The sequence below is a fragment of the Jaculus jaculus genome, chromosome 7 (genome assembly GCF_020740685.1).
Source record: "Jaculus jaculus isolate mJacJac1 chromosome 7, mJacJac1.mat.Y.cur, whole genome shotgun sequence".
Lineage (NCBI taxonomy): Eukaryota > Metazoa > Chordata > Mammalia > Rodentia > Dipodidae > Jaculus > Jaculus jaculus.
The window spans coordinates 30633519-30652673 of NC_059108.1; the positions used below are offsets into that span (position 1 = coordinate 30633519).

Here is a 19155-nt window from a genome sequence, read left to right on the forward strand (position 1 = left end):
TTTGTTTGTTTGTTTTGTTTTGTTTTGTTTTTTGTTCTTTTTTCGAGGTAGGGTCTCACTCTAGCCCAGGCTGACCTGGAATTCACTATAGGCTCAAGGTGGCCTCGAACTCACAGCGATCCTCCTACCTGTACCTCCCGAGTGCTGGGATTAAAGATGTGCACCACCATGCCCGGCGATTTCATCCATCTTGAAAGGCAGTAGGAATGGATTTACACAAGAATATCTGACAACCCTCAGCAGAGGCCTGGGTACAGCAAACTGTGTTGTGCATACCATTCCCTCACAAGCCACTGCTTCAACACCAACCCCAAAACATGGCGAATATTTATAGAGTGGCAGACCATTTGCATGAGTCCTTGTGCTGAATCACAAAATCTGAGAGCAACCTTTGGGCTCTCTTAGCCTCACCCTCCACCAGCCCAAAAGGGTCTTTGTCATCGCTCTGCAACGGTTGACAAGTCCTGACATTGTACTTGAAAGTTCCAGGCAGTTTCCTTTTGTGTTGTTTTCTAAAGAGGCTCTATGGGAAGATGGGGGGGGGAGGTATTGTGAGACTGTCAGAATGAGTGTTCTGCTGGACACAGTGAGTCAGCCGTGGTGAATGTTACAGGCTGTGGGCGGTACCCACAAGGATCATTGCCGTCTCCTCGTCCTGAGAGGCAGGATCCAGACCATCATCCACCACCCGGTGGAGCGTGCTATAGTGCTGCCGGTTTGGGTGGAATAGATGAAGCTCTGAAGCAGCCTCCCAGGCAGCAAACGTGGGCATGGGAAAGACATCTGGCCTCTTGTTTTCAAAAAAACATTTCAGGTTCCTCTCACTCAGCCTGCTGGCATAGTCCAGAAACTTATTTTCCAATTGCTCCTTCTCCTTTTGTGCGTACGTCTTCCAAAAACTCAGTTGCAGATAGCTTACTTTAGATCTGCAGCGTGCATAACAAGTGGTGAGAAGAGAGAAGAAAGACGCTGAGCAAATCAGGCACCAACCTAGAATCTTAGGGAGAAAGCAAACACTGAAGAGGTCAACACAACATGACATCTCAGGGACATGAGGGATATTGTGGGGAAGCATATAACTGAATTAATCCACAGTCATTACCCCATCTTATTTGTAATCATTCTTGCTAATTTTCAACACTTTTTGACAGTCAAAATGAAATATGATTTAATATCTATTCTCTTCCCCAACGTTGCTACTTATGTTAAAAAAATAAATAATCAGGAGGTTGCCAAATGCAAAAGAGTAAAAATGTGTTAATTATCCAACAATTAAATAAGTAAAGTTCCCTAATAGTATTAGCCATTGAAGGAAAAAATTCTGTATGTGAGTTAATGTGGTTATTTGAGCAAAAGATTGGTTTTCTTAGCCAGGTGTTTAAGAGTTGATAAATGCATATGCACAGATAATGATCAATTTTTCCCATGTGACTTTAGAGAGAGCAACAGACACTCAAGAGCCATTGCTTATTGTTTACAGCAAAGGGGAAAAGATATAATACAACAAGGAGTCTAAAGCTATAACAAGTCAAAGCCTATCTAAACATTGGGGGAAAAAAAAAGATAGAGTTGTTCCAAACCTGAATTTTGGTAATTCGAAAATTCAAAGTACTGTTTGGATGTAACTGATCCTGCTGTTTTTGTAATTTTCAAAGCCAAATTTGACTTAATTCAACATATCTTCAAAATTAATTTGTTGGGCTGGAGAGATGGCGTAGCGGTTAAGTGCTTGCCTGTGAAGCCTAAGGACCCCGGTTCGAGGCTCGGTTCCCCAGGTCCCACGTTAGCCAGATGCACAAGGGGGCGCACGTGTCTGGAGTTCGTTTGCAGAGGCTGGAAGCCCTGGCGTGCCCATTCTCTCTCTCTCCCTCTATCTGTCTTTCTCTCTGTGTCTGTCGCTCTCAAATAAATAAATAATAAAAAAATTAATTTGTTTCTACAATTTTATTCTCCACCTTTGCAATTAATTTTATATTTAGACAACTAACAGATTTCATTTAAAATGTCTTGAGTTTTAGTTGAAATGACCCTTGATATTCCTCAGCAGATAGGCCTGCTTGAGATCAGAAACAATATCTGCGAATTAAACCTTTTGAACTATGACAGAGCTGCCAATAAGCTTTAGATTAGTAGTTCCCAACCCCTGGCCCAGATGAGGGGTTACTGTGATTGCTGTGGAGGATCTCAACCTCTGCATAAATACCTGCCCTAAAAAAGCTGGGCTTAAGCCCTAACTTTCTGCTAACTATAGTGTTCTCTGTGCCTTAGTTTCTTCCATTGTAATGTGAAGGTTATCCATCTCTGAGAGTACTGGGAGGAGTCCAGTGAAATGAAGCTCATCTGTTTTCGCTGTCATCTGGTGACATTTTCCAATGTATACACATTTATATAAAAGCCTTTCTGAGCTTATGTCCTTTTGACATCATGATAACTGAGTGAGGCACAGCCAGCGCCATGTGAAAGTCCTCATCCTCACTTTCAGTCTAATGGACTTGTGGTTGGCTACCTCAGATCTTCCTCCTTGCTTCAGCATCTTCCTCTTGTTCCCGTGACTGGGCTTCTACGGGCAGGCTGTCCCTTCTCAGCACCTGAGCTAATTCTAGCTGTTGGAACCTAGCTGATTGGCTTTAGGTCCTCTTTGACTTTTTGTGTGACATTAGCGTTGGACTGGTCTCACCTTAGGGCTGCATTTTGTCCTCATAGTTCACAGCACCAGAAGTTCAATTACTATGTGGCGGTTCTCCATTGCAAACCCCCAAACCTAATAGTGGTTGCTTTCATCCCAGCTCCCAGTTGTGTCCTGTTTTTCCAAACCATGGTAGTTTTCTTCTCAACTTGGAACTACATGTTCTGGGAGCTTTCTTTTTAATTTTTTTAAAGGACTCAATGGAGGGATAATGGTATAGGGCCTAGAAATATGGCTCAGTTGGTAGAGTGGCTGCCTGGGATATTTCTACTCATTTATAATCCATTATGTCCAAACCTTCCAACAACTTTCTAAGGTAGGTGTTATTATCACCTTCTGTGAGGCAAAAAATGAGGTCCACAGACATTGAACCCCTGACTCTATGCTACAGAGCTCATGAGCAGCAACATCAGGATTCAAGCCCAAAACCAGCTGACTCCAAGGCTGAGCTCTTCCCACTACTCTATTCTGCCATCCTTCACAGAAACCATCCGGCTGTGCTTCTTATTGCTCTGCCCCACCCATGGATGAATGAACTTCTTCTCCCTCCACCCACATGCCCAATTACTGTTCTGGACTGTGTGATACCTGCTGCCATTTGAACCTCATGGTCAGCACCTGCTATTGCCTCACCTCCCTTCGTCCACATCTCTCAGGCATCTTCCCTTAGGTCCTTCTCATTCTGCTGAAAAGTCAACAGGTCATTGTGCCCAATCTAAGTTATGACAGGATGTGCCTGCTTTTCTTGGACCTGTGTTTAGAGAAGAAAAGCTTACGCAGTGATAAATGTTTGGAGTTGGCACTGGCTGAATGGAGGCATGTGCCTGAGGACACAAACCATGCATCATTCATTCTGTCACAACTTTTATAATGAATACCTTCCTTCAACAAAAGATGGAAGACATTTAGGAGCCTGAAATGTTTTGTCTAATATATGCTTTATGAATTAAACAAAAAAAGTTTGTTTGGTGATGTTTGGGGCGCATCAGTTTACAAAAAGTATGACTTTACTACTAACTGCTTTGGAAGATTCATTTTTTAAAATTTATTTATTTATTTGACAGAGAGAGAGAGAGAGAGGCAGATTGATAAAGAGAATGAGAATACCAGGGTCTCTAGCCACTGCAAACGAACTCCAGATGCATGCACTACCTTGTGTATCTATCTGGCTTACATGGGTATGGGGTAATTAAACCTGGGGCCTTAGGCTTTGCAGGCAAGTGCCTTTAACGGATAAACCATCTCTCGAGTCTGAAATGTGCAATTTTAAGAACAGATTTTATTTTGATGTGTTTGTTGTAAAGGTAAATCCTTGTTAAAAAAAAAAAAGTAAAGGGGGGGAATTACCATGGGATATATTTTATAATCATGGAAAATGTTAATAAAAATTTTTAATTAAAAAAAGTAAAATGACCCTATTTGAGGGCATTTATTCTAAAACAAACAATATCCCCGAGAAATTATGATTCTTTTTATCTATTCTTATTGTTTGTTTTGGCTTTGGGAATGCAATTCCCACCACTCACAAATGAGAAATGAGTCTCTTCTAAGGCCAGGCCAGGCCAAGGCTGTGTATCTATCATCTAGCTCTGTGTTCCTGTACCTGCAGAGATGGCATGCTGCTCTTGCATCAACTAGTGAAACTATGATTTCTTTCTCTTAAGTAAGACAATGACCCAAATTTTGAGCTTCTAAAGTAACATAAGAACTTCTTTAGCTATATAGCACACAGTAAAAATGATACTCTCCTCAGGGAATATGGTCACTTTCCACTGAAGCCTATTTAAATACTGCTGAGTCCTACATTAGATGGGAAGCTCTCAGTCTTGACAATGTTTATACATAGACATGGCAGTTACCAGAAACTACTCAAGAGAATCTCTACACTGATTATATCACAACTAACTTTGAAAAGCAATATCTCATTTGATTCAGCTATATTTTAATAGATGGATAATATGTTTGTGTTTCTCTAAGAAACCAGTCTGAAAATAAATAATAGATATAGGACAGCAAATTCTAATTACAGCCCAGCCATTAACACTCAGTGTATGATTTGGTGTTATGCATTATTTACAAAGTCAACCCAAGGAGATTTGTCTAGAGTACTTAAATATTTACATATGCATAACCCAGAGGATATTTTCTTTTGGAAATGGCAAATGTATAATACAGTCAGCAATTTTACTGTATCATCCTGCCTCCAAAAAGCTTTTCCTGAGATTGTCTTAATGTTGGATCCTATTCCACTTTCCATTTAGTTTCAAACGGCTCTTGTAGGATACAGACCACTTTGGCTAAAAGAGCACAGAGACAATGCTTCTAGCTCATGCTGAGTGAAAAAGGCGAGATTGTCCTTACCTGAGACTGGGCTTGAAGAGACAGTTTCACTTCTTCGTTGTCCATGGGTGGCATGCTAGTTTTACCACAAGACACTTTGTAAAGTTCTTCCCAGCACTCTCTGGGCTTGCCCTTGCAAATCATTTCCAAGAGTCTCGAGCTTCTCGTCCCGCTCATGGCACATTCATAAAACGTTCCATTAAGCAACGCCACAGAAAGCCACATCACTGGTGCCACCAAAGAACTCAGTGTGATGTGGCCCAGGACATAGAAGAAGCGGCAACTGTGGCCTCTGGGGAAGATTTTCCTGGGGTTCACACAGCAACCTGTGAAGAGTTTCCACGCCTTGTTGTTCAGAAAGAATCCTAGGATCAGCAACACCCAGGCAGGGGCAAAGAGGAAAACCAACCCATAGACCATATTCTCAGCACTGCAGGGGCACTTAAAAGCCACCACTGAAAAGAGACGTTCACTTCCCAAGGTCAGCAAAGCCATGAAGCTGTAGCCAATTGCAGTTTTTTGGTTAAGAAAGAATTTTAAAATGCTCTGAAAAGCATCCATGTTGGTGATACACAAAGAGGGAAAACGTTTTGTCCTTGCTATTGACACAGCAGCTGTGGTAGAGGCCGAGGGTGGAGCTCTTTCTTCATTAGAAACAACAGTCCTCCTTCTCTGGCTGAATTCAGCCAGATAAGGAAACAATGTCATGCCTTAGGAATGTCTATTTCCCAACAGTGTTCAGAGAATGCCTCCTACTGGTGGATATGGGGACTTGACTGCAAACCAAAAACACTGAAAATTAAATTCAAAAGGGATAGGACTCTTTTAAACAGTCTTTCCTTCCAATTGAAAATCAGAAAGAAATGCTCTTATGTATAATAGTCTAGGAATTTTCTAGTGGAAGGAGTCAACACTAGTAGAAATGGATTCCGGCCATTGACTGGAAGCCAAATTGAATCTCCAAATGCAGTTTCATGATGGTGTTTTCTCTTGCTGTGTGCTTTAAGCTTTTGGAAATCAATCAAGGATTTTATTTTCTGTCTCTTTAAACATTAAAGACTTGAACCATATTTTCGGCTTGGAGGTATCTGAAATTCCTTGGTATGGGAAAGCTTAAGAATTGTTTGTATTTTAAAGAGTCCTCATTTCACGGTATGATTTGATTCATGTCTCTCCTGTGAACTCATACCCATTCTACATACAACTTTAATTCCATGTTGACAAAAAGAAGATCCCATTTTGCATTAGACCACTTACACCTTTAGGGCTTTTCACTGTCCACAAGTGGATAGATACTGACCTTCTCTGAACCCTTAGCATGATAGTTCATGCCTGGACACATTTCCATTGTCTCTGCCCAGCCTCCACTCCCAACTTGTTGACTTGGCCAATGCTAGTTCACTCAGTGTTCATGTGTTTTGGACCTAAATATATGTCAAACATGGATTGAATACTCATTCAATAGTTTGTTTTGCAAATGGCTATTGAATTCCCATTGTCTGGTAAGCACTTGATAAACAGGCAATGCTCAATAGGCACTTGTTGAATAAATGAATTAAAGAATGAATGAATGCTTTGTACTTCAAATTATAAATAATTTATGAAAATTGCTTTCATTTCTCTTAATTTAAAAATTAAGCTAATTAAGGCCTTTGAAAGATGGCCACACATCAAGCTGACAAATTCCCATTTAGTAAGCTTTAAAACCCAGGCCAGGGTGCTTTATGAAAAGAAATTGCAATGGGCTGGAAGCCAAGAACTAAGTTATGTTTCCTGTGTCATGGCAACTCGTATGAGAAGCTAGTGATGCAGGATTTTGGGAGGCAGGGAAATCCTGTGAACCCTGACTTTTGGGTCCTTATCCTATTTAACAAAGAATTGATAAAATGGACTCTGTGAAGGACAAATTATGAGTTATTGAATTTATTTAGTGAGAACTTATGAATTATGAGGTTTATTCAGGGTGAATTAGAATCCAGGGAGGAGACTAGCTGAAAGACTCAGGCTAGAAAGGAATTCTCCTCCTTGCCCAGCTGGGGGAGAGAATCTCCCTCACTGAGAAGTCTCTAGGGGAAAAGTGTATAAATACACATGAGGGAGGCAAAGCATAAGAATCAAATGATCCTCGTTAACATAAAAGGCCAGAGAGGATTGAGAAATAGTAAAGGACTCAAGTGATCATATATCATACATATAGCAAAGTGAAAAGACATATGGAAACAAAATACATGGGAGAAGCAAGCAGAAAAATACTCAGGCAAGTAACAAAAGCCCTCCCATCTCCCAGCCAGGCTGAGAAGGGGAGAAATTGATACAATAGTATTCTGAACAAAACCACAGTCAGGCTGCCAAAGGAGAGAGGTCATATGCATGGTGGACCCCTTTCTATGACCCAGATGTATGGCAGAGAGATGATTCGTTTATGGACTCAGAGGACTGACCCAGGATGGGCCAGCCTATCAAAGTATGCCAGATTGGGGAAGAGGTATTGAGTACTGTTGCTGAGAAATTACTCACAGTCATCTTGAGTGACCTGATCAGATGCAGAGTTCTAGTTTTGCCAGGATAGGCAAGGTGGCATCTTGTTTCCTCTTTGGGCCTCTGTTCCTTATCTAACTGTATTAAAAAAGCTCTTAATTCTGTGTTCAAGATTTCTTCTGTTTCTATACTGTAAAATTATTAGTCTTATAAAACAGCAAACACTTTGGAAAATTATTTTACCACTGGTTTATGTTGTAACCATTGCTCCTTCTTAGGGCTGTCATCCCCAATACCGCAATTCTCTTTTCATTCAAAAACACATCCTTGGTTCGCATCTACCCAAAGCATTTTCTGCTCTGACCTATGCTTCCCCACTGTGATATGTGTGCCCTGGACCTCTTCTAATTCAGAACTTTATGTGGCAAATGCAATATTGCTATGTTGGTGATTGCTATCATATGATTTTCTATGGTCCTAAGGATATGTCATTTTTTTAAAGTGTTTTTTAAAATGCCTTAAAGACAGCTTTTTTTTTTTTTAAATAAACTGGGGGTTGCTTGAATGATATATCCCCCATAACTTTATGTGTTTTGAATATTTGGTTCTGGTAACAGTTTGGGATATGAAGCCTTGCTAGAGCAGATGTGTTGTTGGGGGCTAGATTAGAGGTATTACTGACCCAGAGCACTCTCGTGCCAGAGCTAGCTCTCAGATGGCTTCTACCCAGATGATGTGATGCTCAGCTTTCTGCACATGTCATGCTTTCCCTGCCACGATGAAGCTTCCCCTCAAAACTGTAAGCTGAATAAAGCCTTTCTTCTCATAAGCCTTTCTGGTTGGGTTTTGTCCCGGCAATGAGAGAGGAACCACAGCAATTTTGTTTCCATAGAAACTAGAATTTTAGTATATTCCATACAAAGCAAAGCACTCCAAGAGGCTCTCTGGCATGGGGCCAATAAATTGCAAATTAGTGTGAGCTTGACTACCTGGAACAGGGTATTTGATTGTCCAGATGATATTTGTTTTAGAGTATGTGTGTTTTCTTTTTCTCTCTGGCAGGTTGCTTTCAAGATGTACTTGGGAATTACACCAAGTGTGACCTGTAACAATTTAAGCAGAAATGAATTTTCCCTGATTCTCGATAAGAATCCTTTGGCTGAGTTTGTGGAGGAGCTCCCTGCTGGGCGATCTTCTCTGTGCTACTGCAATTTACTCTGTGGGATTATCAGAGGTGCCCTGGAAATGGTAATGCCTTTATTTTACTTTGCTATGTGTATTAGTTGTATGGTGCTATATAACAAATTAAGTTGCTCAAATTGTAGCAACTTAAAATAATAAACACACTGTTTCTGAGAATGAGAAATTTGGAAACCAAGTCCAGCCTGGCAGTGCAGGCCTATAACCCCAGCTGCTTGGGAAGTTGAGGTGGAGGACTGCAAGTTCAATGCCAACCTACACTACACAGTGAGTCCAACCCCAGACTGGGGAATTTAGTGAGACCCTGACTCAAAGTTTTAAAAACTCAAAAAACAGATCTAGGGTTATTGCTCAACAGTTGCCCAGCAAAAAAAAAAAAAAAAAAAAAAAAAAAAAAAAAAAAAAAAAAAAAAAAAATCTGGGAGCAGTTCTGGTGGCTGTGGCTAATATTTTATAGCTTAATAACACACAGGGCATTTAGGGCTATAATCCCTGAAGACTTGGCAGAAGGTAGAGAATCTATTAGCAAGTACACTTGCCTCGGTCTCTTACAGACCACTGTATCAAGGCTTCATGAAGTGTCTTGCCACATAGACCTTGTAGACTTAATCACAGCATGACAGTTTGAACTGCCAACCCTAGTGTTATGTGGGAGGGAAAGACCTGAGGGCCTGTATGACAAGAGGTACAGGTCATGGCAGGACAGTTTAGAGGCTGGCTACCATGCCTAAGTTATTCTTTGAGGTAACTGATAACATTTTGTTGGCATCTGTTAAGTGACAGGCACTGAGCATGCAAAGATGGACAAGATGCAGTTGCTGCCCTTAGAGAATCTTCTGTCTAGTCTAAAAGTCATGTGTAAAGAAGGGTGATAAAGAGATAGGTGAGGACCTGGGATAAGAGTTACTCCCTACAGATTTTAGAGAAACTCTGAGCTACCTTTTGAAGGAATAGGTAAAGCCCTTAGGTAAGAAAGCAGGAGAAAGTAAAATTCCATGAAGAAGATTCAGAATGTCCCAAGACCCCAAAAACATTTTATTCAAAGAATCAGAAACAAATTAGTTCAGTAGAACTGACAAGAAGGTTGAGAAAGGGGTTATCAAGAAAAAGGAAGTTTCAATTCTTTACAGAAGTCTGATGTTATACTTATCTTAGCATTGCTGGACAAAACACCCAACCAAAAGCAGCTAATGGGAAAAAAAGAGTTTATTTTGGCTTAAAGTCTTAATGTCTTAAGTCTTCATGATGGCAGGAGAAAATATGACACCAACAGAGGCTGGACATCACTCATTACCATAGCAAGTGAAAGATAGAAACAAAAGTAGCTAAGCTCTGGCAAGGGGGAGCTGGCTGTAGCACCCTTAAACCTGACCCCAGAAACACACCTCCTCCAGCAGGGCTCCATCTCCAAAATTGCCACCAGATGGGGACCAACTATTCAAAACCTATGAGTTTATGGGGGACATCTCATTCAACCACCAAACTTGATGAAAAACAGGATTCATATTATAAGCTTGGAAATTCGGACTTCTACAGGTTGTACTATTAATTGACCGAACAAAGGAGGCATTCATTTAGAGTTGGTTGGAAGAGACAAAGGAAGGAGCTCTATCTTGAACCAGCTGAGACTGAGATGTCTAGAAACACATACATAGAGAACATCTACTAAGAAACTGTTTCTTTTATTTGTATTAGTTCTTAATTTTATTTATGTATTTGAGAGAGAAAAAAAAAAAGAATGGGTTTCCATGGCCTCTTGCCATCACAGGTGCATGAGATACATTTTTTTCTCAATTTTTATTAACATTTTCCATGATTATAAAAAATATCCCATGGTAATACCCTCCCCCCCCCCACTTTTCCCTTTGAAATTCCATTCTCCATCATATCCCCTCCCCAGCTCAATCAGTCTCTCTTCTATTTTGATGTCATGATCTTTTCCTCCTCTTATGATGGTCTTGTGTAGGTAGTGTCAGGCACTGTGAGGTCATGAATATCCAGGCCATTTTGTTTCTGGAGGAGCATGTTATAAGGAGTCCTGCCCTTCCTTTGGCTCTTACATTCTTTCTGCCACCTCTTTCACATTAGACCCTGAGCCTTGGAAGGTGTAATTGAGATGTTACTCAGTACTCCAGTCACTTCTTTCCAGCACTATGATACCTTCTGAGTCATCCCAAGGTCACTGCCATGTGAAAAGAGAAGATTCTCTACCCAAAGTGAGGGTAGCGTTAATATAAGGGTATGAATATTAAGAGAAGTGCTTACTGGGCAGTTTGATAAGCATAGTATATACATTTTTCCAGACATCAGCAGAAGTTACAACCCCAGGGCTCATGACTACCCCTGTTTTAAGTTTTCAGTATCAGGGATGTATTCCCCCCCCCCATGGAGTGGGCCTCCAGTCCAATTGGAGGGAAGTTGGTTTCCACCATGACAGACGTGCCACTATTGCACCTGTTGGCTCATTTGACCTGGCTGGTCAATTATAAGGCTTGCCGTGTCCACTGTTGAGTATCTTCACTGGTGGTATCTCTTTCTCCCATTGAACTACATGTAGAATGGCTTCTTCCAGCTTTCTGTAAGCTGGTCTACTTGGAGGAGGTTATCAGCTCAGTTCCAGCAGGATTTCTCAGTGGCCTTGCAGTCCAAGTATGTGGAGTCTTCAGCAATAGGGTCTTACCATCTATTCCTGGTGGGAGACCAAGGGCCTTGGCAATGGCCTATAACATTTTGGGGACATCAGGGACCTCCCTGGCCAACAACTCACTGGAGGTACCCCATCCCTGGCACTGAAAATTTTCTAACAGTGATCTATGGCTTCTGAGTGTTCCATTGTCCAAAACCAGAGGATTCCATATGATTTATTTGCATCCTCAGATTTTGATTAGCCTTCCCTCCACCTTTCCTTTACTCAGTCTCTTCCCCTGACCTCACTTTGGGCCTTTTCATCCCTGTTAATCTATTCTTATATTTATATATATACAATACCAACCTATTAAGTACCCTCCTCCCTTCTTTTCTCTTCCCTTTATATCTCCTTTTTAACTTACTGGCCTCTGCTACTGAGTTTTTTCCTTCGCATGAGATACTTTTGTATCTGGCTTCACAAGCATACTGGGGAACTGAACCCAGGCCAACAGGATTACTAGCAAGTGTCTCAGCCACTGAACAATCTTCTCAGTCTCAAATTGTTCATTTCTAATTTACTTATTTTATTTATATTGAGACAAGGTCATGTTATGTAGCCCAGGCTAGCCTCAAACTCACAATCCTCCTGTTTCAGCTTCTGGAGTACTGGGATCACTGGTGTGTGCGCTAGTTGTTTATGTGTGTTTGTAGTCCACAGGAAGAATTGAGGGAACAGACACTGGAACTGGCAATAAAACCCAGAGAGAGACTATAAGGTAGGAAGAAAATGCAACTATAGTTAGAATTCTAAGAAATAGAATATACTAAGTGAAACAGAGCATATGAAGGCTATAGAGGATTTAAAGATGGAATAATCAAAAGCAGGAAATACCATGAAAGAATGAATCCACAGAAATGAATACTGAAAGAGGAAATGATTAACATCAAGTTCAATACCAAAGTTAAGTAAAACAGGACCTGATAATTAGTCATATCACTTACCAAAAGCTCAGGAAGGGCCTCTAGAAAAGCTTTTATGAGGAAAATAGATGGGAAATATAGTCTGTCATAGGATGAAGATACAATGATAATGAAGGAAGAGAGACTAGCTAACAAACACAGAATCTTTTTTTTTTTTTTTTTTTTTTTTTTGTTTTTCAAGGTAGGATCTTGCTCTAGCCCAGGCTGACCTGGACTAAGTCTCAGGCTGCCTCAAACTCATAGTGATCCTCCTACTTCAGCCTCCCAAGTGCTGAGATTGAAGGCATGTTCCACCACCCCTGGTAAATATTTTATTTTTATATATTTGTTTTAGAGAGAGAGGGCATGCCAGGGCCTCTAGCCACTGCAAACAAACTCTAGACACATGTGCCACCTTGCACATCTGGTTTACATGGGTCTTTTGGCTTTTCAGGCAAGTGCCTTAACCAGTAAGCAATCTGTACGGACCTCCATAATCTTCACTTTTAGGAGTGTTGGGGCCAGCTAGTAACCACTGTGGGCATGTATTGTTAATTACCTGAAAAAGATCCAGACATATACTATTAGTTTTTATAAGTAGGGGGAAGGATTATAGATAATACAAACATGTAAAACTATAGAAATAGTGTGTTATTCATGGCTATGTGCTTCCACTATAGATCACTTTAAGTTCATTCTATATCAATGGTCATTGTTGCAGTCCGGTTCACATTGCTGGTAGAAATCACCCAACCAAGAGCAGCTTCTGGGAAAAAGAGATTTATTTTGGCTTACAGGCTTGAGGGGAAGCTCCACGATGGCAGGGGAAAATGGTGGCATGAGCAGAGGGTGGACATCACCCTCTGGCCAACATAAGGTGGACCACAGCAACAGGAGGGTGTGCCAAACACTGGCAAGGGGAAACTGGCTATAAAGCTCATAAGCCCACCCCCAACAATACACTCCCTCCAGGAAGCATTAATTCCCAAATCTCCATCAGCTGGGAACCTAGCATTCAGAACACGTAAATTTATGGGGGACACCTGAATCAAACCACCACAGTCATGATACCAAGGAAGGAAAAAAGGAGAGTGTTAGGAGATTACATGAAAATGGATGAGCCATATAACTAGGACAAAAATAGGAAAAAGAAGTTTCTAGCTTTCATGGACAACTGGATTAAATAGGCTGAATAACAGGTATCAGAAGTCATATGGCTCCATGTATCCAAAGAGCTTCAGCATAGTCTCTGTGTTATTTTAATTGGTTTTCTGTTACATTTTGAAAGACATCAAAAGAACCTTATGGAAGAATTATCTGACAGTGATTCAAGGGTCTATATTTCAAAGCATACTTTAGTTCCTTCTTTTGGACCATCAGTACCACAAAGCAGGGAATTTGCACTCTTTATGAGCCAGATAATTGGGTGTATGGAAGCCTATTGTTTAACAAACATAGGCTCATTGACTAGGATTTCTCCGTGAAGGAGAAGAGTGAGTCAGATAAGGTTCAATAAATATTAATTGATTGCCTGCTAGACTCTGGAATTTTTTACTTACTACTTGTGTTTACCAGATACTTTCACTTATTTATCTTATATATCCCAATGAATTAAAATAACTCTGAATGAGTACTCTGTTGAAAGTGGATAAGCAATATAGTGCTGCTCTTCCATGAACATTTTAATGAATACAGATGTGAGAAGAGGGCTTCCTTCATTGTCTGGGAAATACTTTCGAGATAAAGAGAAAGCCTGATTATAAAATATTCATGTGTGTATTTCAATATTTAATTTTTACATTTATAATTTATTTAGTTGATTTTTCAAAGCTCTCAAAGTCATAAGTGATTGCTAAATGTTGTTAGAATAAATGATTATGTTGTTTAGCTGATGACAGAATACTTTATGGCAAGTCAGTTTGTGTGGAATTCTTTCAGAATCCATTTATCTTTGGGAGTTCTGTTCAGCCAACTACAGTGGCAGAGGGCTATCTGTGAGCTGGGAATTTGTATTCTTCTTGAGATAGACCCATTATTCAGTCTTATGATGGTTTGAATCTATGTCCCCCATAAACTCATGTCTTTTGAATATTTGGCCTTCAGCTGATGGCACTTTGTGAAGAGGAGCCTTACTGGAAGAAGTGTGCTGTTGAGGTAGGCTTGGGGGTGTTTAACCAGCTCCTCTTTGCCATACTAGGCTCGCTCTCTGGCTGCTGTTTTCCACCTGCTGTGGCAGAGGTGATGTCCAGCCACTGCTTATGCCATGCTTTTCTGTGTCATCATGAAGCTTCCTCTGGAGACTATAAACCAAAATCAAGACTTCTGTCTCATCAGCTGCTTCTGATCAGGTGCTTTATGTCAGCAACAAGAAGGTGACTACAGCAAGTCTCATTCCATGAACAAACTTGACTAACATATTTGAGTCTCTCAGCCACCCGGCTGTGCCCCGCTGGACAACCCACCCTTTCTAAAGCAGATCACAACACAAAGCTGACACATGGCCAGACCACCTCTGAAGGGCACAGTTAAACACCCTTCATGCACAGAACAAACTCTGTCTCATCATTCCACTCAGAAAGTAAATAAATATGGAAACACAGACTGAGGAAAATTTGTAGCTTTTTTTCATATAAAATTGAATCACATGTCTATTTTTTTTCTTTTTTCTTCCTAGGTTCATTTGGATGCTGATGTTACATTCTTGCAAGACAGACTAAAAGGCGACAGTGTGACAGAAATAGGAATAACATTTCTGAAAAAGCTGGATGAGAAAAAATATAGACGGAAAAAATGAAGAATAGCATACAAAGTGCCACAAGGTGGCTAACTGACAAGTGGATGGATATTAGCTAAAGATGCATAACCGTAGAGTTTTGCCTTGCTTATGGCATGAGCTTTGAAAGGCTTATAAATCAACCAGAAATTTGAAATGCAGGTTATGAGGAATTTTTCATGCTTGCAAATCATCCAGTTTTAATCTCATGCAAGCAGTATTTCACACACAAATATCTCTTTCTAAGATAGCAATCATGAGGGCTGAAGAGATGGCTTAGTGGTTAACACACTTGCCTGCAAAGCCAAAGAACCCAGTATGATTCTTGAGGACCCACGTAAGCCAGATGCACAAGGTGGCATGTGCATCTGGAGTTCGTTTGCAGTGGCTAGAAGCCCTGGCATACCCGTTCTCTTTCTCTTTCTCTCTCTCTCTCTCCTCCTTTCCCTCTTTCAAATAACTAAATAAAAATAAAAATGACACTGCCTAATTTTACAAAGTGAGACTAGTGAGCTTATAATTTGCTAATGAAATAAAAATATTAAAAAATGCATTCAATGTAAGACATAATCATCCAAACATGAATTAAATGTTTTTTTTTTTTTTAAAAAGATGGAAAGCATGAATTCCATGTTACTCAATCCATCTCATCCAGTCTATCCATTTCAATTGTTTATAGTAATGTGGGGAATAAAAGGTATCACCTATGTAAGCAGCTTGTGTGTTATCTTTTCACCAAAAAAAAAAAAAAAAAAAATGAACGAAATGATTCAGCACTAAATAGAGACATTGTATAGAGGCAGTTCCTAGACACAAATAGATCCTTTACAACAGTTTCCATATTTTTGATGAATTATGAAAGTGAGTTTTCTCAGACATTATCGTGACTTAAATTCCTGAAACTAATCTTTAGTCATAATCACCAAAGCAAGGTAATTATTTAGACATCTATTTTGAAGCATTTAAAAACAATATTTAATTTTAATTCATTTTGTTTTAAAATTTAATTTAATTTGGAAGTAGCTAGTATTAGCTAGATTGCTTTCTTTTTTTCCATGAAATATTGCTAGGGGTCAGCTGAGAAATCTCTCAAATGAGAGGTAATATTCTTTGAGGATATTTTCTTACTTCAAAGCTTAATCATTTGGAATTCTCTAAAAATCTTCCAAAGAATATTTTGCTTGTGAGAAGAACATATTTAAAATTCCAAATATGCTGGATTAAGTAAGCGACAGTCTTTGCCAGACCATCAGTGCACAGAACAGCCAAGAAGGTAGCCCAGAAACTGCTGGCTCTGCTGAGAACTGTCAAGAGGTGAAAGCTACAATTAGTGTGACTCCATCAGTTAAAATTCCTATCAGTGGGGCTGGGAATTAGCTCACATGAACAACATCCTGTGTTCGATTCCTGGCAGTACAAAAATAAAATTATCTGTCTACATCACAGTGTAGTGATCTATTAATGATAAATTTCAACTAACATTCAGGAGCCTGGGGATTCAACCTCAGTGCTGATTTTAGTGGTCTCAGGTGATCCTAATCCAGGCAGTTCCTCCCTTGTCCTCCTCTCTTTCTCACTAGTCTCTCTATTTTTATTTTTATTATTATTTTTGTTAGAACAACTCAGCAAAATAAAATTCCAGTTTATTGTTGGACATTGTTTCACACATACATCAAACACGCCAAAAAAATAAACAGCAACATCATAGACAGAAAAGGAAAAAAAGAAACCTTTTATCTTTGGCCTTTTTAACCATCTCATACAAACCAACTACTTACAGTACTTACAGTACAGCTAGGTACATACACAAAAAAAGTTACTGGAATCCTCGGAATAAGATTGTTTTTTGTTTGTTTGTTTTACAAGACTTTTTTTTTTTTTCTCCTTTGAGATTATAATGAACATGGTCACACCACAAGTAAATTCAGAAGTAGGACAGAGAACGCTCTGAAGGCTGGTCTGGTCATCCGTTATCATTAAAAATGGCTGACCCCTAACAATATGTACAAAAATAAAAAATGTAAATAAAAAATACAAGCAAATTTTCCTTTTAAAGTACTTTAAAGAAAAACAGCAGGGCCTCGGAAGTTTTGGTTTTCTCCTCCCCTGTTGCAAATTCTCGCTGTGGTTTTGGCGGGGTGGTGAAGAGCGTGTGTCACCTGCGGGCGGGCTGCTTCTCCACTCGAAGGTGACCACATTTAGATTCTGAGATGGGAAGTGGAGGGTGAATAGGTCACGGTGGCCGTTTTTCAATAACTTTTCCCTTTTTGCTGTCTAGTCATCCTTATCAGTCTTCTGCTTCTTGGTATCAACATCATCATCTTCAGCTGCCCGCTTGCCGGTAGCTGCCTCCGCCTCCTCATCTTCATCTCCATCCTCTTCCTCTCCATCACCTTCCTCCTCCTCCTCTTCTTCCTCCCCACCTTCTTCTTCTTCATCATCTACCTCATTGTCAGCCTCCTGCTCCCCATTTTCCTCATTAGGATTCCCATTGGCAGGGGCTTCTCTTCCATTCTCTGCCTCCTCCACAACTTCCTTCTTTTCCTTCAAGTCCTTGGTGGTGATCTCGGAGCTGGTGTCCGCAGCCGCGTCTGACACGGTGGGGCGCCGGGGAGCCGGTGCAGCGGGCGAAAGAGAAAGCGAGAGTTCGAAGACGCTGGCGAAAAGGCGGCCGGAGAGAGGGAGGGAAGGCAGGCGACGGAGGTGTCTGCGGCGAGCAGAGAGACGGAGACCAGGAACAATGCAAAGAGGGCTTTTCCGAGCAGCCTGTGGGGAGTCTCTCTATTTTTAAATGAAGGTCTGGAACAAAATAAGTATCTAAAACAATGTCAGATAATTTAAATGACAACGCATTGATATTGCACTGTTTTAGACCCAGATGACCACAAAGGATTATTCATTGCCCTCCTCAACTGTGACCAGGTAGAGTCACTGGGGCAGCAGATGTTGCAGGAGATGGGCACAGTATGGAAGATGATCTCTGAAGATATAGCATAATGTCAAGTATCCTAAACGGATGCCTCCAGAAGGATGCTTGTCTACAGTTCACCCAAAGCTGCCCGGTGGGATTTTCCCACCTTCTGTCCAGTTGCTTTCTCCCTTGTATTGTGCTCACTTGTTGAGGCACCCACAGAGATGCGCTCTTGATCACTCTCAAACCAGCACACAACTGGCTTTCAAAAATATTCCATGCCCTGGAGTATTCACCTACTTGTTTGTGACTGCCCTTCTTTCTCATCCAATCCAACCATTCAAATCCAACCAAGTGTGAAGCCATCCAAATGGGTGTCATTTCCTTCCCTTTATTATGTCCCTCTGGAGGAAGAGGAGTACCTTGGCATCAAATTTACATTATGACAGCCGGCCTATATGGATAACAGAAAGGCTTATTTATAATCAATATTTTTCATCCTGAAGAATGTGAAAATATCAAAAGTGCTATTCAGTAGAAAGTGAGAGCCACATAGATAATTGATTTTTCCTCTCCCATTCCCAACCCAATCTCAATCTCTCTCTTGGTAGGATGTCATACAGTCCAGTTTCACCCTGAACTCCTGATTTTCCTTCCTCCACCTCCCAAGAGCTGGAATTTCAGGCATGCCATCATGCCTGAATAATTTAAATTTTTCTAGCATCTACATTGAATATGTACAGAGAAGCTGGTGCATTACTTATAATAATAAATTCCATTTATATCAATTATCCAAAGTATGATTGTTCCAGCTTGAACATTTTATATTCTTTTTTATTTCAAGTCTTTGAGTTCCACTATGAATCTAGCACATCTCAATTCCATGTTAAATTTTCAAAGTTTACAGTAAAACAGAGTCCTTCCAAAATAATAACATCGTGATTATTGGCACTTAACAGCTTTGGTGTTTTAATCTGAGTCAATTAAAATGAAAATTAGCAATTCAGCCACTCTAGTCATACCGCAAATGTTTAATAGCTACATGCATCTTAGTGCTGCTGTCATGGGCTGCACAAGTCTAGAATTCTCAGTCAAAGGTCCAGTAAGTCTCCTGCACAGGTCTGGGAAAGCGATGGGGAACATTGAGAAGTCCATGCCATGCTGCGTGCATCAGCGGAA

At 40.4% G+C, this 19155-nt stretch overlaps 2 protein-coding genes across 2 annotated transcripts in view; one reads left to right on the forward strand and one right to left on the reverse strand.

Moving 5' to 3' along the window:
- The window catches only part of Trappc3l (trafficking protein particle complex subunit 3L), a 56157-nt gene extending 40822 nt beyond the window's left edge, over positions 1–15335 (forward strand). Inside the window, exons 5-6 of the mRNA XM_004660652.2 lie at positions 8567–8752; positions 14967–15335. Of these exons, the coding sequence (XP_004660709.1) occupies positions 8567–8752; positions 14967–15086 (306 nt within the window). The 3' untranslated portion in view covers positions 15087–15335. The remainder of the gene's footprint in view (positions 1–8566; positions 8753–14966) is intronic.
- On the reverse strand, positions 101–5619 carry Calhm5 (calcium homeostasis modulator family member 5). Its single transcript, XM_004660651.2, has 2 exons — positions 5048–5619; positions 101–997 (listed from the first exon to the last, which is right to left on the reverse strand). Exons 1-2 carry the CDS (start codon positions 5585–5587, stop codon positions 608–610), a joined length of 930 nt encoding a protein of 309 aa, XP_004660708.1. The 5' UTR covers positions 5588–5619; the 3' UTR covers positions 101–607.
- Positions 15336–19155: the final 3820 nt, after the last annotated feature.